This window comes from Jaculus jaculus, chromosome 7, assembly GCF_020740685.1.
Source record: "Jaculus jaculus isolate mJacJac1 chromosome 7, mJacJac1.mat.Y.cur, whole genome shotgun sequence".
Lineage (NCBI taxonomy): Eukaryota > Metazoa > Chordata > Mammalia > Rodentia > Dipodidae > Jaculus > Jaculus jaculus.
Window position 1 is genome coordinate 145,638,398 of NC_059108.1, and position 23,276 is coordinate 145,661,673.

At 48.5% G+C, this 23,276-nt stretch overlaps 1 protein-coding gene across 2 annotated transcripts in view; it reads right to left on the bottom strand.

The window, feature by feature from the left end:
• Rgs6 (regulator of G protein signaling 6) overlaps positions 1-23,276 on the bottom strand; it is a 610,193-nt gene that overhangs the window by 31,676 nt on the left and 555,241 nt on the right. For both annotated transcript variants that reach the window (XM_004649425.2, XM_045154255.1), the window contains exon 15: positions 16,797-16,983. In XM_004649425.2, the coding sequence (XP_004649482.2) occupies positions 16,797-16,983 (187 nt within the window). The remainder of the gene's footprint in view (positions 1-16,796; positions 16,984-23,276) is intronic.

Here is a 23,276-nt window from a genome sequence, read left to right on the forward strand (position 1 = left end):
TTCAACCCTGATGGGATCAATTTCTATAGCCTCACCGAAGGCAGGAAAAACCCAACCCACTCAAAGAAAGCTCTTGTCAATGGAAATGAGACAAGGACAAGCAGGTGTCTAAACACTTGCTCATGACACTGTTCAGCAAGTACCTACTGAACATCTCCTTGGTGCCAGGCACTGTGTCTGGCACTGAGATTATAGGCTAGATAAGACAAAGGGAACTCTGTTGTCACATAGTTGGGCTCTACAGGCAGGCTGACTTTCTACCAAGATGCAAGGGTTGCCAAGAAGTGTAAGCACAGGTATTACAGATGGGGGTAACTAGGACCGGTCTACCTTTCCAGGGGTAGAGGAAAGTGGCCTATCATCTAGAAAACTCCTTTTCAAGATGGGAAGTCCTGAGTAGGCACAGAGAAAGGTGTCTCCTAGCTTTAATGGGAGCTGGGGGAGAAAGCTGTGTAACCTGACTACACTGAGAAGGCAGGAAGATCCAAGGGTAAGAACGTGTGGGCACCAAGTCAAATGGCTAACTCCAAAGCCAGGTACCAGGCAAGGGCAGTGTGGAGACCATGTAGGGAGCGAGAGCCTGGCCCATTGGAGGGTGATGTCATAAGGTGGTCTTACCCTGCAGACTCCACTGCTAGTCTAAACATGACCCTACCAGGGAAGGAAAATCAAAGCATGAGAGCAGACCCGGTGTTCAGGTCTGACAAACACAGGGTTGGGAAGCTCTGTAGATCTCCCCGGGCCCCCCATGGGAACCGTAACCCCAGCCTTCCTCTGGCCTGGCCCTCCCTTTCACATAGTCTAGGGATTCTATGACTCCCCTGTCCTGCTCCTCCTTACCTCCCACCCCTCCCCCACCCCCAGCAAAGACACAAAAGCCTTTGATGTACCCAGCCCCAGAACTGTGTTCCTTCCAGCTTCGTCTAAGAAACACAAAGGCAGTAACCAGGGGGTGAGGGGAACCAAGTGCTGAGATTTATTTATTTTTTTATTTTTTCTGGGAATGAGAATTAAGATCAGACTCAGGGTCTTTGGCCATTTCCCAAATGCAATGAGTTTATCACTGCCAGGGACAGCAAGTGCACAAAGCTCTTGGCAGTGACCTCTACTGATTTATGAGAGGTTCTGGTTTGTTTTCCCCTGTTCTGCAGACAGCCAGTCTTCGGGGAAATGTAGATCCAGAATCTGCAAAGTGCAAGGGAGCCCCTGGCAAGCCCCCAGTGCAAGGGAACAAGGAACTGGAGGAAAAAGGTTGCTTTTTTTTTTTTTCTTCTTTTGCCTTTTCTCATCTTGATTTCTTTGCTTCTTCCCTCCTTCCCTCCATCAATCCCATCTTCCTCTTTCTATAAGACAAGCAGAGCTACCATTGGTCATACCTGCCCCTTCGAGAGGTTCCTGTTGCAGAGGATGGCTCTGCTATACATTGGCTGTCTTAACCACATTGCTCAATGGTAAAAGGGTGTCAACTTGATTGCATCTAGAATCACCTAACAAATCTCTGTGTTTAGCTATGAGGGAGTCTCTAGATTAAGTTAACTGAACCTGGAAGACTCGCCCTTAGCTGTGGGTGGCACCGTCTCATGAGCTGGCATCCTGGACTGCAAAGAAAGGAGAGAAATAGCTGAGTATCCGCATGCCTCCTCTCTGTTTCCTGACTGCTGATGTCCCGTGCTCTGGCTGCCGCCGCCACGCACCCTGTGCGCCGTGAGCCCAAAGCAACCTTCCTGCCTTAAGTTTCTTTTGTCAGAGCCATGAGAGAAGTAGCTAATACAGAGGGACTCACTGTCCCCCCCACACCCAATAGTGATTGACCATTGTTGGGCAGAGATGTGACCCTGATGAGACACATCCCCTTCATTTCCCCTTCCTGGGCTGGGCTGTTCAGAGGATGGAGCCCTGGCTCAGCTGGGATGCGGGACACAGAAGCAAAAGCAGCTGAGATCACTGGGGGTCTAGAACCCATGTGGGGGCTGGAGCAAGCGAGCTGTCTGCAGACCACACCTAGTGCCAGTCAACATTTTGCTGTGAGAGTCCTTATTTGTTTGTCTTCAAGAGAAAGAAGGCATCCTCCAAATACCTCCTTTCTCTTGAAGACAAACCCCAGTGACTATTGTCAGAGGTGGATGTTGGGCGCTTGGGGTGTTGGGCTGGGGGCAATCAGACAAATGCTTGGGGCCTTGGGCTGCAAATGGCTGGAGTCCCCTTATGCCCTCTCCTTTGCAGTGGCCTCCCAAGTCAGCAGGGATCTCACTTCGCAGCTTTGGAACGCCCCCCTGGGGCTGGGACCCCCTCAGCTGGAGCCCAGCGGCCAAGAGCCCTTCTTGTGATCTCCAAGCACCCTGTTTTTCTCTGTGCAGGTATGTATCCTCAGCGGTGCTCCCCACTCCCGGGCTCCCTGGGATAATATCCACGCTTGGGAGCCGTTGGGTCCTTTAAAGGAAAATGAGGGGCAGAATGTGATGTGTGTGTCGGGGGGGGGCGGTGATGGAGAAGGAACTGGGCTGGGAGCCAAAGGCTTGGATTCAAGTTCCCACTTGGCCTTTTGCAACCCCTGCCAATCACACTTTAGAGTGTGATGGAGAAATGCAAGTGGCTCACTACAGTGTGATTATATATGTCAAGAAATAATAACAACCTGGTATTGTGGCTGCTGGTGAGAGATGGAGTGGATGAGGCGGAAGGAAGGAAGAGAGTCCAGAGAAAAGAACGGGAACCAAGAAGATGAGAGAGAAGTTTTTGATGCTATTTGCTCTGAAGCAGTACACAAATATGGATACTGGACTGACCCAGGTGAGACGTTTTGCTCAAGGTAAGAAGGGAACCAAGGGCCCACACTCTTCGCTTTGCACCATTTCATGGTCCTTGACTTCACTTCCAAAGAGAAGCAGTGCCACTTTCCTGACACAAGGGATGTCCCTCCATGTGTGGCCACAGGACGGAAGGGGCTCCTCTCAAGTCCTATATCTGAGCCATCCTAATGGTAGATAGAGTGGCTGCTCACCATTCCTTTCTCTATTTTTCTTATTTTTTTTTTTTGCATGTGTATGTATATGTGCATGTGTGTGTGTGTGTGTGTGTGTTTGGAGGATAAGGTTAATATCAAGAGTCTCAATTGCTCTCTACCTTATGTTATTTATTTATTTATAGAGAGAATTGGTGTGGCAGGGCCTCCTGCCACGGCAAACAAACTCCAGATGCATGTGCCACATCAAGCATCTGGCTTTACATGGGTACTAGAGGATGAAACTGGGGCCCTCAGGCTTTTCAAGCAAGCACCTTTAACCACTGAGCCATCTCTCCGGCCCCCACCTTATTTTTTAGACAGGGTTTATCACTGAGCCTGGAGCTTACTGATTCCAGACAAATTAGCTAACAAGCCATGGGGATCCTCCTACCTCCATTGCCCCAGAGCTGGGCTGATCAATATGTAGCTGCTGGGAATCTGAACTCAGGTCCTTGTGCTTTTCAGAAGGAGATATTTTATCAACTGAGCCATCACCCCAGCTCTCACACTCCTTTAAAAAAACAACTATTTATTTATGACAGAGAGAGAGAGAGAGAGAGAGAGAGGTAGATGAGACAGAGAGGGTGGGAAGGAGAGAATGGGCACACCAGGGCCTCTACCCACTGCAAACCAACTCGAAACGCATGTGCCACCTTGTGCACCTGGTTTTACATGGGTGCTAGGGAATCAAACCTGGATCCTTTGGCTTTGCAGGCAAGTGCCCTAACTGCTAAGCCATCTCTCCAGCCCCTCACCTTTGCTCCTAAGGTCCATTCACGACCACCACTGTTGGCATCGGCAGTGGTGAAGGCGATAATGGTAAGGCTATGGGCTCCTGTATTCCACCTAACAGCAGGCCACATGCAATTAGCCTTTAAACTTGACAGAAGCCATGAACAAGAATTCCCAACCTGGCAAAGCATCTACTACTGATGGGTCCTTGGGAAGGGGTGAGTAGCAAACCTGTACCCTTGAGTCTTAGCTTCCTTCAGTCAAAGGTCTTTAGGCCTGAGGCATGGTGAACTAAAGCCTAGGGAAAATTCAATTGCTTCCACGCAGGTTTTATGGGAGAGAGTATTCTCTCACAGGAAAGACATTAAGGGGATCGCAGCTCAGTATATCCTCAGTAAACAGAAAGGAAGCGAAAGGAAATCGCTGTGGTCACATGGCCAGTATTTCTCAGGCTTACAGTTTTGGGCGACGTCTTTGGGATTAGGTGGATCTCACTGGGCTCCTAAGCACCACCCGGGGCTCCTTGTTTCCATGGAAGATATCACTCAAGGTAAGGTCATACCAGGCGTAAGAGTAAATGATGGTTTGCTTTTTTTCCCCCTATACAACTTCTTCTAAACACAACTGAACTGGCTTTAGGTACAATCCCTACTCTGAGAAAAGGGTGAGTTCAAAGACAGCTCTGCAGCTCCCCTTCTAACCTACCCAGATATTAACCTAGGAAGCTGGCTACCCTTTCCTCTTCAAAGTCATGGGTGTTTGTGCTAGAAATCAATGCAGCAACAAAGATATTCTGGAATTTAATTTTCTGATTCCTTCTCTCCAGGAACTCCTAGCCTGCATGGTAATCAACAGAAGCAGATCACAAACAACCAATTTGTTCTTTGCAAAGTGCATCCCTTCCTCTGCTACTCATCTCCCTAAAATAAAACCACCCACAGAATGAAATGAGTAACTCCCGAAGCAAGCAGTGTGGTGGCATTCTTCAGTGGCATATGCGTGCCACAGGAACCAACCAGAAAATGCCCTCCAATAGAGGATGAAGACCAGGAAACCTGCGACAGTGGCAATGTCATATCACCACGTCTACTACTGGAGCATAAAATGAACAGCCTTCCCCCGGCTTGGAAGATTTCTACTTGAGTAATTCGGGACAAATAAAATCCTCCTCCTCTGTACTTTGGCTTTTAAACAAAGCAAATGCTAGACACCTCGTATTCCTTAATCAACCTGATCTTGTTTTTAATGTGTGTATATATATGGGGGTGTTCAATGTGTGTGCGTGTGAGGTCAGAGGACAGCCTCAAGTGTCACCCCCGTGAATGCCATCTAACCTCTATTGAGATGGAGCCTCTCACTGATCTATAGCTCACCAATCAGGCGAGGCTAGCTGGCTCTCAAGCTCCAGGGACCCTCCCATCTCTGTCTCACCCTCGCTTTGATTACAAATGCATGCCACCATGCCTGGCATGTTGACCCAGGTTCTGGGCATTGAACTCAGGTATTCAAGTTTGCCAGGCAAGCACCTTACCCACCGAGTTATTTCCCTAGCCCCAAGCCAACCTTAAACACGTAAATTTAGGTAATCACAGACACTTCAGGCTAGCAGTTTCTTGTCTGCTCATGGCAGGTATATCCTTGATGGTCCTTCTGTGTTCTTGTCTCTTTTATCGCCCAGACCTTGTTCAGGCCTTGAAGCTGCTCTTTGATCATTCCGTGTATTGATGATGGCTGAACAGTTTTCTGGTAACTTAGAGCACTGTTTACAGGAAGTGGCTGGCTTATACATCTGTAGATTTTTTTTTTTTTTTTAGAGTGTGGAACATCTGGCACTTGAGTGGGTATTTCAAGTTTTGCTGAATTAGTATATCTAGAAATGTAATTTACCTGGTATTTATTGATTACTTACTGTTTGCTCCTTAGGAGTCTTTGAAGTTTAAAGCCAAGGTCAAGTGGCCCCTTCCTTGCTAGTCCCTGTGGTTATGAGAGATACAGCTAAGAGTGTTCTAATTCTAGACCCAGTTGTAAAGAAGATTGCCCTCTTGTTTACTTGTTTTTGTTTGTGCTGGGACAGGGTCTTGGTATGTATCTGTGGCTAGCCTGGAACTTGATAGGAAGACCATACTGGGCTCAAACTTGTAGCAATTATCTTATCTGTACTTCCCCAGTGCTGGGGTGACAGGTGTACTCGCTGTGGTAGTTTGAATGTCAAATGAAACACACCCCATAGCCTGTGTGCTTTTGATTAAGTCTCATACTTACTCCCCAGCTGGTGATGCCTTTGGGAGGGGGAGCCTTGCCAGGTTGGTCACTGAGGGCTGGGCCTTAGGATTTGGGAGTCCAGCCCACTTTGCCAGCATTAGTATCTCACTCTCCTTCCTGCCTGCTGATGAAGACATGTGATGCCTGGCTGTCCGCTCTTGCCCTGTTTTCCCCGCCACGAGGACACTTGCCCTCTAAAGTATAAGCTGGAAATAAACCCTTTTCCTTCCAAAAGCTGCTTCTCGTTGGGTGTTTTGTCCCAGCAACAAGACAGTCAATATATATTGCAAGGAAATTACTTGTTTTAATGTTTAATTTATTTATTTGAGAGAAAGAGAGAGAGACAGAGAGAGAGAATGGGCACACCAGGGCTTCTAGCCACTGTAAATGAGGCCCTGGCATACCCATTCTCCCATCTCTTTCTAATACAGGGTCTGGGAGGCTCACCTAGATGCTCCCAGTAGAGGGCAGGGAGTGTATCTAAGCATTAGCGCAGGTCAGGGCAGCACAGAGCTCGGGCAGTCAGGAGGGCAAGATGGGAACCTGCAGGCGCCACAGCCAGCAGTGAGGCTGGTCACTCCATTCAACTGCTAATCAACCTGAAGGACACCTTCACAAGCCAGCCCAGCCCTGTGACCTGTTTGCTATGGTTGCTTCTAGACAAGCCCTGTCTCATGGCAAGAAAAAGCCACTTGAGTGAGACCTCCTCTTATTTCCTGTGTGATTTCCTTCAGCACAGAACTTCATAACCCACAGTCAAGAAGTCCCAACCCAAATGGGAGAATGGATGTTCGTGAAATGGACAGATGGTAGACGGACAGAGAACCTCATGGCCCGGAGACACAGTCCTTGAACCGCTCCTAGGCACTCTGAGGCGTCTTAATATTGAAGTCGCGTAGCTACTTCTGCCTGAGTGCTGTCGCTTTTCTATGAGCCTGCGGAGATCCCAGAGAGAGGCAAACTGTTTCAAGAGGAAACCTTGGGATTTTAGGATTTCCTACAGCTTAACCACCTCCTTTGGTTGGCGAGCAAGCTCAACTCACACTCAGAGCTCTGTCCCAAAACCAGCCCATAGCTCACGGCCCTGACTTATCCTCTTTAGTGCTTTCCTACACGGAATGAGGATGAAGAAATTTCAAGTTCTTTAAGGGGGGGCACTCAAGGACCCCACACACTTGGTTCTTTGTTGCTATTTTGGGACAGGGGCTCACACTGTGTCCCGGGCTCGCTTTGAACTCATAGCTATTTTCCCACCTCAGCCTCCTAAGTGGTGTGATTATAGGTATGAGCCATCATATCCAGCTTTCATTTAGTCCTTATATGATTTTCTTGGAAGAATAGACATCTTCTTGAGAGAATTTCTTTTTGATCTTAGTTTGGAATTATGAGAGCCTAGAGACTACTAAAGCCATTAAGTTTCATGAGTTCACACTTACAAATATAAGGAATTTTTACTTTTTAAAAGAATTTTATGAACTACTAGCTCATCTGAGTTTTCTAACATCCCACTTACTGGGCTATTAGGAGAACATCACCCTCATTTTACAGATGAGGAAACTGAGGTAGAAAAGACCACAGACCTTATCTAGACCACAGAGGAAGTAGGGTGATAATACAGGTTATCTGATGCCTAGAGTTGATGCCAGAGAATTCAATGCCTATAATAAAGAATTGAGGGCTGGAGAGATGGTTCAGTGGTTAAGGTACTTGCCTGCAAAGCCTAATGACCCAAGTTCAATTCACCAGTACTCACATAAAGCCAGATGCACAAAGCGGTGCATGTATCTGGAATTCATTTGCAACTGCCGCCTGAGGCCCTGGTACTCCCATTTTCTCCCCTGCTGAAGGTAGTGGGGAAAACTTTTAATCCCAGTACTTGGGAGGCTGAGGTAGGAGGACCGCTATGAGTTCAATGCCAGCCTGAGACTACATTGTTAATTCCAGGTTAGCCTGGGCCCGAGTGAGACCCTACCTTGAACCACCCCCCAGGCAAAAAAAAAAAAAAAAAAGAATTGAGCCCTTAAAAAACAAAACACCATGATCCATTTTCCCCCTAAATCCATGAATGGGAAACAACCCAATAGCTGAGGGCTCTGGTCACAGCCACAGACCATCATGGAGGAGCTGGTCTGGGCCAAACTTTCATAAGAGCCAAGTGGATCAGCAAAGCACAAACAAGTGCACCGCGGGGTTCCTGCTGACAGGGGTCTTGTGAAATCTGTCCACAGGAAGTGAACGCAGGCGATTAACCTTTCTGTAACGATGCACGTGGTCCAGTGACAAGCAAAATCTGCAGAGCGGACACGCCCACCTTCAGTCACGGCTGCACTGAGTGCGGAGATCTGACGGCGCCTTCAGCCAGCCAACCTTTGGGCACTTGCTCTCACCTCTGTGGGTGCTGTGACCACTGTGGGGTCATTTGAGAGCCCTGTGACCGGCTGAGGCAGCCACTCCGAGCTCTTGATCTCAAAGGGTGGTTGGCGGAGGAGTAGTTCTAAGAACTTGGAGGTCATTACTTCCACTCACGTGTTGGGCCAATGGAGGAAAGAAAGTTTAAACGAGTAAGATGGGCAGTTCTAAAGAGGCATGGGGCAGATGCAGGATCGGGGGGCTTTAGGCCCTCCTCCAGTGACTCAAATTTCTCAAGGTCCAATGGGGACAACTAAGTCTTCAGCCACATCCCGGAACAGTGAGGTCTGATCAGTGGATTCCTGGGAGCACGGGGGGCAGGGTCTGTGCACAGGGCCATACTCCATGGGTTTTATCCTCTTTTCCTTCCCTGGAAACTTCTCAACTGCAATAGCTCTGCTTCGTTCCGGGAAATGGTAGTGGATGGTCTCTGCTGTGGAACTCTCCACCCTGACACAGAAACTGTGACCAAGACAAAGCGACTTTCTAATTGCCCCACCCCCTGGGCCCCGACGAGGAACCCTTCCCAGCCTCATCTTTCTGGATGTCTTGCAGTATTTCAGTGGTTTTCATGAAATACTGGCTGGTACCGAGGCCACGGACTGCAGCCTGGGGTTAAGATCTGGCCGCTAGGTCAAGGAGGTCTCATATAAAACAGTTTTAAAAATTAGAGAGAGAGAAGTTTTTGTAAAAAAAAAAAAAAAAAAAAAAAAGACATGAGTTGGATTTCATTGTCAGTAAATACACTTTGAATGGGACACGGCCATCCTCACTGGAGTTGTATACATTGTGACTTCATAGCTGCGCCTGTTGTATACATTGTGACATCGTAGCTGCGCCTGTTGTATACATTGTGACATCGTAGCTGTGACATAAACCACATGTGTCACACACCTGAAGTTATGCTCTGTGGCCCCTTCACAGAAAATGTTTTATCATTTAACTGTCCCCCCATCTCACGTCAAAGGCAGAATTACTTTATTTGCATAATCAACTTGGTGTGGACTCAATTCTGTCCCTCCAGAATTTATTCCGGGAAAGGCCTAATCCCAGCACTCGGGAGGCTGAGGTAGGAGGATGGCTGTGAGTTGAGGCGACGGTGCTGGGCAGGGCCTTGGGGGTGTAGTGAGCATACAGGAGGCCATGGGAGTGTAGCATGATGGGATGAATGTTCTGGTAAGGACAGGAAGAGACTGGAGAGCCTCCTCTGCTACTGTGTGCGGACACAGCAAGAAGGTAGCTGTCGAGGCCAGCACCAGGAACCAAAGCTGCTGGCAGCTTCAGCTCAGATGTCCCCAGCCTCGAGAGCAGAGGACAGGCTCGCTGTTGACGTCTGGAACTCACACACACCTGCACACACAAATGGAGGGAGGAAGAACCGGTGGCTGGCTCCTAAGCTGTGGCGGAGAGTCCCTAGGGCTGGTCCCATTTACGGTTTTTCATCTTCGGGGCGGTGTGAGAGGTTTGGACTTTAATCTTTTTCCAGGCTGGCAATGTGCCAGGCTGCCATTGTGGGGCGCTAGGGAGTGACGTGAGTCATGGCTCTAGTTTGGCTGCTAGAAGGACCAGTGCTTTCCAGTACTGACATGTCGCTAAGCCAGGACGCTTGGCAGATGAGGTATTTGATGCATGTGTGCATGTGTATGTGTGTGTGATACACATGTGTGTATGCATGTCCACCTGTGTGTGTGTGTGTGCATGTAGAGACCAAAGGTTGACATCAGGTGCCATCTTTGATCCAGCTCTACTTGCCTTGAAAAAAATATTTTTAAATTTTTATTTATTTAAGAGAGAGAGAGAAAAATGGGTATGCCAGAGCCTCTAGCTACTGCAAATGAATTCCAGACTCATGTGTCACCTTGTGCATCTGGTTTATATGGGCCCTGGGGACTTGAACTTGGGTCCTTTGGCTTTGCAGGCAAACATTTTAACCGCTAAGACTATATGCTTTCTTCTTCTTTTTTTTTTCTTTCTTTTTTTGAGGTAGGGTCTTGCTATAGCCCGGGCTGACCTGGAATTCACTATGTAGTCTCAGGGTGGCCTCAAACTCACAGCCATCCTCCTACCTCAGCATCCCGAGTGCTGAGATTAGAAGCATGGGCCACCACACCTGGCCATCTCTAACTTTTTATTCTTTGAGGACAGGGTCTTTTGCCAAACCTAATGGTCACCATTTTGGTTAGACTAGCTAACCCATGGGCTTTAGGGAATTCCTGTGCCTGCCTCCGCAGTGTTGAGATTATAGGCATGTGCCACCATGCTTGATATTTTAGGTGGGTTCAGAATTCAGAGCTTCATGTTTGCGTAGCAATCCTTTTACCCTTTAAATGCATTTTGATTTACAATATTTTCAACTTACTGTGAGTTTATTGTAATTTAACCTCATCAAGGTCAAGAGACATCTATATATCAAAAGAAGGGTATTCTCTGGGTGCTAATATTACATGCACTCTATTTTGATTTTTCACCAAGTGTGCTAAACAGAAAAGAATAAGAACATTAGTCCTACCAAGAAGGTAAAATAGTAAACATTTCTTCTCTTGCTGGACTAGTCACTGTAAGGTGTTGACCTGATTTCTCTCACCTAGCCTCCCCCCAGCCCACACAAAGGGCCCCTGGCATCTCTCCTCTACAAACAAGGAAAGAAAAACTCGGGAAATTCAGATGACTTGTCCTAGGTCTCTGTGTATATTTATGATAGAAGAGACTTAAGATGCAACAGGGGACTGGTCGGAAATGGGGGATGGTTCAGTAAGAACGTTTTATTTAAATTCATGGAAGAGCAATCCTAACAGACAAGGAGGTGGTCTAGATAGATCCTCGTGTCTAGTCTACCCCACAGGTTTGCTGTGGGAACGGGACGCAATGCATTTGGAAACACCTGAAAAACTGCATCATATCTGTTGCAGTCAGGTTCACGTTGCCGGTAGAAATCACCCAACCAAGAACAGCTTCTGGGAAAAAGAGGTTTACTTTGGTTTATAGGCTCGAGGGGAAGCTCCACAATGGCAGGGAAAAACAATGGCATGAACAGAGGGTGGACATCACCCCCTGGCCAACCTAAGGTGGATCATAGCAACAGGAGAGTGTGCCAAATGCTGGCAAGGGGAAATTGGGTATAACACCCATAAGCCCTCCCCCAACAATACACTGCTTCCAGGAGTCATTAATTCCCAAATCTCCATCAGCTGGGAACCTAGCATTCAGAACACATAAGTTTATGGGGGACACCTGAATCAAACCCCCACAATATCATACTCATGAAGGCTGAGTATTCCAGATGTTGTCAAGGCACAGTGTACTGTTTTGTTTTGTTTTTTTAAATCAACTCTTTCTTGAATTAGAAACCACATGAGTGTGGGAGCAGGGAGGGCTAAACGACAGTGCGGCCCACCATGGAATACTTCACAGGCATTGAAGAATCAGGCAACAAGCGCGTCTCCACTTCAGCGTCGGCCGGGTGGCCTTCATGCTGCTCTGTAGCAATACAGGATCAAGCATAGAGGGTGCACAATTCCTCCAGGGTGCTCCTGGAAGCCAGGATTCCGGCACAGAGAAAGGAGGTTGAGGAAAACCCCAAATTATACTGAACGTGTCAGTATAAACTCAAGATATATCTGTCTGCCTTACTGTTTTTATTTTATCTTTTTGTTTTTTTTTCCTAGATTGGGTCTTGCTCTCTCCCAGGCTGACCTGGAATTCACTATGTCGTCTTAGGGTGGTCTCTATCCTCCTACCTCAGCCTCCTGAGTGCCGCGATTAAAGGCATCCACCACTGCACCCGGCTGTTTTGCGTATTTTACTTTTTTTGTATTTGTATGTTTTTAAGATAAAATCTTGCTATACATTCTGGGATGGACTTGAACTCAATAGATAAGACACCAGTGGCCTCAAACTCACAGCAGTCCCCCTTCCTTGGCTTCTAGGTGTATGCCACCATGTCCAGTTTGATTTTTTTTTTTTCAAGGTAGGGTTTCGCTCTAGCTCAGGCTGACCTGGAATTTACTATGTAGTCTCAGGGTGGCCTTGAACTCACAGCGATCCTCCTATCTCTGCCTCCTGAGTGCTGGGATTAAAGGCATGCGCCACCACACCCAGCTTGATGTATCTTTATTACAAAGTTACAATCTATTTCCTGGCTCTATGAAAAAGGCCAAGAAGTGATGACCAGTCTAGGGACAGTGAGCTCTGTGACTGTGTGCCTGTAGTGTGGTCTCTAAAAAGCACTTCCCAGGCCGGGTGTGGCGGCACACACCTTTAATCCCAGCGCTCGGGAGGCAGAGGTAGAAGCATTGCCGTGAGTTTGAGGCCACCCTGAGACTACATAGTGAATTCCAGATCAGCCTGAGCTAGAGCGAGACCCTACCTCAAAACAAACAAACAAACAAAGACACTTCCCCACTGAGGAATCAGGGATCCTTCCAGATCCTGGGCAGAGCCTGGAGCATCTGAGCTTCCTAGCTGTTTGGGATGATATCATAGACTGATGGGGTCATGTCAGGAAGAGCCAACTGGCTAGGGATGGAACATCTAGGCACCAGTAAAAATAATAAGTAAAATAAATTCAAACACATCAAAACCATTTAAATTCATGAGTTTTCAAAGTTGCTGAAAATGAAACAAGAAAGAAGATGGAAAATCACTTAATCAGGCTGAAAGCTAGCAAGTAAAGAGAGAGAATGGAACATGCATCTGTCTTTCATGTATGAACTGTGCTGCTAGCTAGTCAAGTAGTAGTAGAGACAAGTCGTTCTTTGCACATGTCTCCCAGCTAATAAAGGAGAAAAGAATAATGAAATGAGGGCTGGAGAGACGGCTCGGTGGTTAAAGGCACTTGCTTGCAAAGCCCAATGGCCAGGGTCCAATTCCCCAGTACCCACATAAAGCCAGATGCACAAAGTGGCACATGCATCTGGAGTTTGTTTAAAGTGACAGGGGGCCCTGGCACACCCATTCTCTCTCAAATAAATAAATAAGTAAATAAATAAATAAATAAATAAGGGCTGGAGAAATGGCTTAGCAGTTAAGCGCTTGCCTGTGAAGCCTAAGGACCCCGGTTCGAGGCTCGGTTCCCCAGGTCCCACGTTAGCCAGATGCACAAGGGGGCGCACGCGTCTGGAGTTCGTTTGCAGAGGCTGGAAGCCCTGGCGCGCCCATTCTCTCTCTCTCTCCCTCTATCTGTCTTTCTCTCTGTGTCTGTCGCTCTCAAATTAAAAAAAAAAAATTTTTTTAAATAAAAAAAAAAATAAATAAATCATGACATGAGAACTTCACCCTTTGTAGCCCCTATTTGACTAATGGATCTAGTTAATAAATTTAAGTAGCTACTAAGATCACACACTACTTTGTGCCTTCTGACACAAAAGCACAACATAATTAATGAAAAGTAAACTTGAATTTGATTAAATATCAAAATCAAACATGCAATTTATAGGAAATGCCGATGATAGAAGAACATGTTACATGGCACCCCAGGGCTGCTGGCAGAAAAACCCAGCCTGGAAATCTCTCTAGGAGAAAGCGTCGAGTTCCTTCATCAGATACACTGTGTAGGACGTTTGCGTGGAGGGGATGGGAATAAAGGGGACCAGTAATTAAAGGACACTTAAATACCAATGGATTGTAATGTGTGCATCGCATATAGAATCTGATTCTAAATGAGTTTTTTTAAGGAGTTGGGAACTAGGGAGATGGCTTAGCAGTTAACAGTGCTGGCCCAAGTGTGATTTCTTCCACACCCATGAAAAGCTGGACGCACAAGCCTGCATCTGTAATCCCAACGCAACGGGTGATGGCAGGAAGAGCCAGGCGAATCTAGAAGCTTCTAGGCCAGCTAGAGTGGTGCATGCAGCAGCAAGACAAGAGACTCTGATTCAAAGAAGTCAGGCAAAGACAAATACCCCAAGGCTGTCCTCAGACCTGACCTAACACATGTTCCATAGCATGTGCTAACCCTACACACACGCACACACACACACACACACAGACACACACTCAAGATTATTGCTAATTTGTTAAGCTGTAATAATGGTATTGCAGTAATGTTAAAACTAATGGATTAGTTTCTTATAATCCAGGTATAGAAAGTAAGTGGGGACACAGATTAAAAAGATGCGCCATGTGTTGAGGTTGAATGAGAGCCCATAAGAGTTTGTGTTTCTGCTCTTTCCACTTGTTGATGTTTAAAAGGTTTGGGACTGGAGAGATGGCTCAGTGGTTAAGGCACTTGCCTGCAAAGCCTAAGGACCTGTGTTTCATTCTCCAGTACCTTTGTAAAGCCACATGCACAAGGTGGCCCATGCATCTGGTGTTTGTTGGTAGTAGCTACAGGCTGTGTGCCCATTCTCTCTGTATCTGCTTCTCTCTCTCATAAATAAAATAACTTTTTTAAAAAACAAACATTTATTTATTTATTTATGAGAGTGAAAGAGGCAGAAAGAAGGGGGGTTGTGAATGGGCATGCCAGGGCCTCCAGCCACTGCAAACGAACTCCAGATACATGTGCCCTCTTGTGTATCTGGCTTACTTGGGTCCTGCAGAATTGAACCGGGGACCTTTGGTTTTACAGGCAAATGCCTTAACCACTAAGCCAGCTCTCCAGCCCATAAAACATGCTGTAAAAAGTTTTTATGTTAGGGCTGGAGAGCTGGCCTAGCAGTTAAGCGCTTGCCTGTGAAGCCTAAGGACCCCGGTTCGAGGCTCGGTTCCCCAGGTCCCACGTTAGCCAGATGCACAAGGGGGCGCACGCGTCTGGAGTTCGTTTGCAGAGGCTGGAAGCCCTGGCGCGCCCATTCTCTCTCTCTCCTTCTATCTGTCTTTCTGTGTCTATCGCTCTCAAATAAATAAATTAATTAATTAATAAATAAATTAATTTTAAAAAAAGTTTTTATGTTAAAAGATTAAAACGTCCTTCCTGCTGTCATGTTTGAGTTGAGTTGAGACCTTGGCTGGGAGGGGGCGGTATCACACCAAGAGAGCTGAGCCCGGAGTTTCAGAGCATCCATGGAGGCTGCTCCGCGGATCTCCCCATCTGGGTCTCCTCGCTGGACCACATCCATGCCGTGCACAGAGTCATATACCGACACATGCAGAAATACCCCAGGGGAAACGAGAGTCCTCACAACTCAGATCTTTTGCTTAAAAGCTGCAAAAGCACGAGGGCTTCGTGATTTCACAGGGAAAACACTGAGATCAAACCAAATCTGCCAGGCACAGGCATTCAGTGGAACATATGATGATGGAGAAAGGAGAGAGGCGTGGCATTACATGGGCGGCTGTTTCCACTCTGAAGTTCTGAGCAGAGGACAAGGGTCCATGGTTGTATACTCATGCCTTTTTTTTTCTTTTTCTTTTTGGCATTGGCTCAGCTGCATGGTTTCCTAAATGATCCACAGTCTGTGGGAGGGCAAGTTACCCTGCCTCTGCTGCAAAGCATCTCTGAGCACCCTAACTGAGCCCCGCGGAGCTGGCGGTCCCTCCCATTGTCTTGATTTCATCCCAGGGGTCACCCCTTTGGGACTCTTTCCATACTGTGGAAACGGCTCATTTACTCATATCTTACACTATCCCAGAGCCTTGCTGACAGGGGCTTCCATTTACTCTTTGTGGTGTCTCTCAAGTCATCCAAGACCTGGAATAAGGAGCTTTTCAAAAAGTATTAACTACGTGGTTGACGGTCACCATGGCAGTGATGACGTGGTGGTCAGGAGAGTGGGCACCACAGGTAGACAGATGCGGGTTGACTCCTGGCCCTGCCAATTCACGATTTCCACCTTATTGATACTCCATTATTGTTTCCAGATCCCACTACTGATCTGTCATGAGATTTTAGACTTGAGATGTTCCTGGGAAAGGTGTGGATGGCTCCCAACTCAGAGTGGCTTGCCTTGCATGCACTTTACAATGGTGCATAAGCAATAGGCATTCAGTAGAAACTATACGTCACACCCAGATCTTTTTCTCTGGCCTAGTGATAAGTTCAGGACCCTCTCTGCAGACGTTAGGCAGTGAAAGAAGCCGCAGTGCCCCGTCAGCCATGTGCTCAGGTAGCCTGTCCCCTGGTGAACCGTGTGCACTAAATTTTCACAGGTGTATTAAGTGCATTTTCAACTTAGGATCTTTCAACTTAATGGTGAGTTTATCAGAATGCAAACCTATCTATCATTGTAAGCTGAAGACAACATACATTTCTGTGGATTAATGCAACCTAAGAAAACAATCTTGGAATCTCGCCATGTACATATCTGGAACACGTTTCCATGGATGGACTTATAAGAATAATGGCTGAAATTTTAAGTATTCATAAAGCCTTGGGCTTGTGCCAAAGGGTCAAGTGGGGAAGTAGACAGGGGCTACCTTATGATACGACCGCTCGCGTGGATGGGCAAACCTGGGCATCTTCAAACGTGTATCTCCCTCCGTCTTTGACATTCTGACTGGTGGTCTCATAGCTGTGGGAATCCAGGTTGATTGCGCTGGGGGCTCCAGGGGCTAGGAACTCTTGCCAGATCTCCTCCACCCTGTTGGCCACATCCTGTAGGGGCTGTTTCTTGAGATCTTGCACAGCCAGCCAGAACCTGGAAGCAGAAACCTAGTCAGTTCCACCTGGACCCTGCTGGAGATGGTCCCGGGGCAGATGGATGCACCCGACCCACTCTGCCGCAGCCCCCCTGCCAGCCCTGACGCCACACGTGGCTCACATGGGCCCCCGGGGGAGACTGCTGAAAGTCCAACAGGTGCAAACTGTTGAGGACAAAGAAGAAATGCAGAGGACCAAAAGGAAATTTGGGCAGGGGAGTCTTTGTTGGTGAGGATGGGCTGTCCTGAACACTGTAGGGTGCTAAGCAGCATCTCCGGCTTCTTCCTAACTAGGTACCCATGGCCCCTCTAAGTGATGGCCACTAACGATATCTCCATACGTGACCAAACGTTCCCTGGGAGATAGAATGACATGTAAGTGATCATCTCTACTGTCCACGCAACCTTCTACACAGTGTGAGGTCCTTTCTCAAACCTGGTGCGCGTCAGGTAGAGGCATTAAAATGACGACAAGGTTACAAAGGCGGGCTGACCCTTGAGACCATAAAGACCCCGGGGGCTGGAGCTCCATTTCAGGGTAGCAGCGTTCAACATGGAACCCGGCACAGAGAGCTCAACTAATGGCTTTTTTTGATCCAAGATGTGTTTGTTTGAAGAAAAAAAAAAAAAAAAAAAAGCTGGAAGGATATACATAGGGGACCTCTCTGCCGAAGGATTCCCCAGGAAGTGCCAGAGAGAAGGCTGTCTCCCTGTCCCTTCCATCCGGCTTCTCCATAATCCCCCAGCATCTGCATGGGGCGGCCATTGGCAGAGCTCTTTCCTGCTGAGAGCAGCAGTAACCAGAGCCAGAGCCTGAACAGCAACTCCCAAACCCCAGGAGGGTGTCCAGGGCAGCCTGTCCCTGAGATCCAGGCCTGGGCAGCGCCCTCTCCTCCAGCCAGGCAGGACAGGCTCCCCACTACCTGGGCCTGTGTTCCACAGCCATGGGAATAATCCACACAATGCAGTCGGTGAAAGAGGAGGACGAACAAAGCCGAGCCACAAGGCGAAAAGTACATTCAATCTGTCATCGAATTTTACCCAAAGTAAGATGTACTTTTTTTTTTTTTTTTTAAAGAAAGGGTTAGCATGATTTTCTGTGGCTACTCACAGAAATGGCATTGGCGCCCAAGTTTATAGCTCAAATGCGCCATCCAGTGGCCGGCTTGGGCAATGCAGCTCCATTTTCATGTGTGTCATAATGTGTTTGCGCTCCCAGGGCCAGGCTCTTAACTTTTCCCTGATTTGCCTACCCTTTCGGAGTAAAATGATTTCCTTAAAGGAATCCCTCAGGCCGCCTCCGTGAAGAGCCGAGAGCAAGGCAGGGAAGGAAAGAACTTCATCAGAGCAGTTCTGTGCTTAGCCTGGAATAGTACCTTTCTAGTGGCCTCTCTCCTAGTCTGGAAAATGTGAACCAAATGGGTAGATGAGGCTGTGACAGAGGTCTGAAAAGACCTTCCATCCAGACTTAGCTCTGAAAATTTTCCCTGTCCCTGGGCGGGAGCTGCCATCCCAGAGATGGCTGCAGTCAACAATGCCTGGTTTGGCCTCTTGAATTTCAAGGATTTCTCCTCCAATTGCTCCAGACAGAAGCTTCCAGGACCTTTACTAATGCCATTTATTACCCCGCGCTCTTCAACACCCACTATCCTGCTTTCTTCCTCAAGTCCTTGGTGCTCATGTCCTTCCGGCCCCAGGGGAATAAAAAAACAGCAGTTCGTTAACTAGAGTCCAAAGGGCTTTTGTGGCACCTGCCTGGGCACGTGGAGAACGAGAGCCGTGGCAGGGAGTGAGCCTCTGGACCTAGCCTCTGGCTGCAGGCACTGCTCTTGGTCAGCACGTTTTCCATGCCGACCAGTCTTTTGTGATTTCTCACCCGAAATGTTCATCCTCCTACACCGACGTCACACGTGGTCCATCTTCTGCTGTCTCTGTCCCTTGCTCCAGTCCAACTTTGGGGTGGGGGGAGCCACCAAGGCCCTCTGAGAAGACCCTGAGGACCCTGGCAGCTTCTGACCTTGGCAGGCTCCTTGAGCTTTAGGGTCCCTGGGCCCTGTGCAGCAGTATTTGGAAGCCACACTGTGACACACCCCTTAGCTGGGTAGGAAAGATCTGGAGCTGTTGTTAAACCAAATTTCAGAATCAAAATTTAAAACCTTTTACATTAAACAAATGGTTCCACCCATCAGATAAAATCAAGAATGTTTGCTTTAAAAACACAAGGAAAAACATTAGGGGTGTGTGTATGTGTGTGTGTGTGTGTGTGTGTGTTGGTGGGGGTGAGGTGGAGAGGGGAGGAGGGGGAAGGAGAAGGAGAGGAGCTAGAGGGTCTAAAGGAGGACATTTCCTCAACATTCTCTTCTCCCTGCATCCACAGGCCTTGCCCCTCCTAGGTGACAGCCAGAATGCTGTCACAATAGCATCCCGACATCCCATACGTGTTTACTTCACGGCTTCGAAGAGCCTCTGTGTCAATTTGAAATTCAGAACAGGCTTCGGTTTGTGTTTGCCATTTTTCAGCCCCCTAGGCCTGAGCTGAGCTGGGAGCTTAGGCCACTGCTGAGCGGGAGGGGGCAGAGAGAAAAGAAAGGGAGATGGAGCCACAAAAGCTTTTCTCTGAACATCCGATGCAGATGGATGGCCCACTGAGGTTCTCTGAGCTGCTGCTCTTATCGAAAGCCTGCAGGTAGCACTCCTTGGAGGATGTGGCCAGGCGACAGATGCCAGCAGTGGCCTCAAGTCCTCCCATCCAGCACTAAGCTGCCTTGGTTGGCAGCAGAGGGCTCTGGGCAGGACACAAGGGCTCCTGGGTGCAGGGAGACCACCTGTCTCACTCTTCCCCACAGGCTGCCAACAATCAGAGCAGCGAAGGGCAGCCCTGTGCAGGCATGCGATCTGGGTGGATGGCTTAGGAATGAGCGCAAGCAGGGGAAGGCCTTGAGGGACAGCAGCCGGCTTGGGCAAAGCTGCCCATGGGCAGTGGGCGATGGGCGACGGGCCTCGGGGGTGGTCCAGCGCTGCCTCAGGGGGCCTCCTTTCTCCCTGGGTGCAGACATGTAATAGGATTCTTTCTTCCAGGCTGCCTGTTGATCACTTTCCATCCTGCCAGCCGGTATAGATAGCCCTTCAATTACTGTCTTCCTTTCCACAAACTAGGATTTTCGTGGGATAGAAAACAAGCTTTTGGGCTTGTTCCCAGAAAACAAAAAAAATAAATAAATAACTAAAAGCAAACTCCAGGGTAGAAGGAAGTGTTTCTCTGCCCTCTGGTGGTCACCCAGGGGCTCTTAACAATGAATAAAACTCAACGCTTGTCTCCATTCTCAGGTGTGCGCGTTAGTGACCAGTGTCGGCGACACCTAAGCTGAGCTCTGTCCTGGGCAGCGGCCAAGTCATGGCAGATGGCCACGGCCTCGAGAGAGACAGTTGATGGCTTCTGCTTCATCATGTAGGTGGTTTCTGCAGGATCTTTCAGGCTCAGTGAGCCTTCTGGGGTCTTCCTAGGACTTGGGACAACTGCAGGAGAAGGAGCTCTCGAGGCAAGCCCCATAGGCTACTGTGTGCTCTCTTTTAATTGCTTCTCCGTTCAGCTGACACCATGTGCAACTCGGATCATCAATCAGAAGGTTAGAAGAACAACTCCCCTCTCTCAGGAGACGTTACAGCTCATAAAAAATGTACAGGGATGCTCTTGGTTGCCGGGCTTCACTTTTAACTCGTGCCCTGCCGTATGGCAGAAGGTGCCAAGCCAGGGAAGACGATGATTTACATAGAGGAGATGGAGTGGGGGTAGGATCACGTGGCAAGGGGGCACTGTCACCATTCTGGGAAAAGGTGAGGCCAACAACTCTGGCATTTCTGCTTCAGGTCTGAGAGGCTCCCATCTGGTGAGCGAGGGGCTACACATGTTCGGTAAAGCACCCAGCAGACAGCAATCTCGTGCCTCTACCCAGGTGCCTTGGACTTGGCTCAGAGTGATCCGAAGAGGAGAACGGGCAGCCCCCAACACAGATGGCCACAGTAGCATCTGCTGCTCGCCCTGGCCCCTCCTGTCATCTGGTAATGACAGCTCTCACTCATCTCTCAGGTTTGTCAGAAGAACACGATCAGAGGGGGCTTTCTATTTTATATCATCGTAGAACTCTTCTCTTAAAAGGTCCAAGCACTTTGGGGCTCCTCTGCTCCTCATTCTGAAGTGCTGGTATAAATTCAGTCTCTTGGCTCCTTAACTGGCCCTCTCTGTGCTGTGCAAAGTAAGATTGAATGAAGTATACATTTCACTGCGGAGAGCCGGAAGGGAGCACCGGAAGATGGAATTGGAGTGGCACTTTGCAATGTATTCTCCCTCTCTCTCTCTCTCTCTTCCTCCTACGCTCTGATTCTAGCAGCCTTGGCTCTTGACCATTCCAGAGGAGAAGGGATGGCTCCATCAGGACCAATGCAACAGATGGGCAGAATCCTCAACCTGGGTGCCTGGCATGGCTCTCAGGACCACCATGCACAGGGATCGTGGTGGAGGGGCATCTGCCCGGCCATATATAGCTTCCCCAGACAATGGGCCAAAATGAGGTCAGCTCCAAACCTTTGGAACCTGGGTCATGGGAGGGCTGAGCCCTGTGTGGCTGAAGAAATAAACACAGGGGACAGGAAGCAACTGCTCTGTAATAAGTGACCAAAGGGCCCCCCCAGCTGCGTGACTTAAACTGAACTTTCCTCTCTATATTCAATCATTCAGGGTGTCATCAAAATGGGATCTGGGCCTCTGGACAGGATTTCAGAAGCTCCTGGGTGAGACCTCTGGTCTTTGCTCTGCTGTTTTCTTTCCCTTAGCCACTCCCCCGCCACGGATCAGAGGGGACCCTCTTTGAGTCTGGATTTACGCACGCATGCTAGGGGCTGGCACATTCAGGCATGTGCGTGCACATTCTTTCACCCAGGATTAAATGTGGCCCTCCTGGCACCAGGCAAGCTGCTGGCAGCAGCACAAGTGGTAGTGCCAGGAGGAGGTGTTGGACGCCTGCCAGAGCCGTGCGCCGCGGCGTGCTCTCCGGAGGGAGGGCAGCGAAGGCCCCAGGGCCACACATGGTTCTGAAACCAGGCTGATTCGATATGCGGCCCTGACCATATTTCGGCTTTGAGTAACAAACATCCCAGACTGGGTAAGACGACAGAACAACACATAGATGCCCTTGGGGTTCTCAAGCGACCAGGACCCTGTGGTTACCCTTACTGTCTGTCTGTAAGACTGAATGTGGCACAAGGACCTAAGTGTTCACGTGAGCAGAGAAGTTAGTGAAGGGGACGTGTACACCGTCCTGTGAGCAGAGAAGTTAGTAAAGGGGACGTCTACACCGTCCTGTGAGCAGAGAAGTTAGTAAGGGGGACGTCCAAGGGGATATTTACAGCATCTTGTGAGCAGAGAAGTAGTAAGGAGGACCTCTATACCATTCTGTTTTGAGAGCATAAGGGGAATAGGGATGAGGGAGGTGAGAACTCCCACATGTGTTTCTTGGTGACCAAGTGGGGATGGAAAGACATACCGAGAGGACCACTTAAAAGTCCATCTGTGTGCCACATAGAGATTTGCTTCCTTCATAGCCTGGGTGGCTGGCCTGGGTGGCACCCTCGTGGAGAGGGTTAGAAGTCAAGGTTTCTGTGATAAATGCTTCATTGGGAATCAAAGCAAGCTCTGAGCTATGGTTGGAATCCTGCTTTCTCATAAGCAGGTTGCTCATGTCATCACTTGAAAGGAAGGCAACTTTGTCTGGGTCACCACAGGAACTGACACATAATTAGTTGGTATCCATATACCCTCCCAGAACAAGGCCTTGCAAGGGTTAACTTTGACTTTCTTTGCATCAAGAAGCATCTAAGTTTCAGTCACGCACTTCTCTTTTTGCACCCCTGGTAAGGCATTTCCAAAGACTGACTAAGAGGGACAAGACCTACCCTGAAGGTGGGTGGTGCCATCCCCAAGGCTGAAGGCGTGGATGGAAGGAAAGAGGACAAGGATTTCCATGAAGGCTTCCTCTGTTTCCTGACACATGTGATGAGAGCTGCTTTCTGGCCAGTGTGATGAGAGCTGCTTTCTCTCTGCTCCTGACCAGTGTGATGAGAGCTGCTTTTTCTCTGCTTCCTGACCAGTGTGATGAGAGCTGCTTTTTCTCTGCTTCCTGACCCGTGTGATGAGAGCTGCTTTCTCTCTGCTTCCTGACTCTTGTGATGAGACCTGCCTTATCTCTGCTCCTGACCAGTGTGATGAGAGCTGCTTTCTCTCTGCTTCCTGACTCTT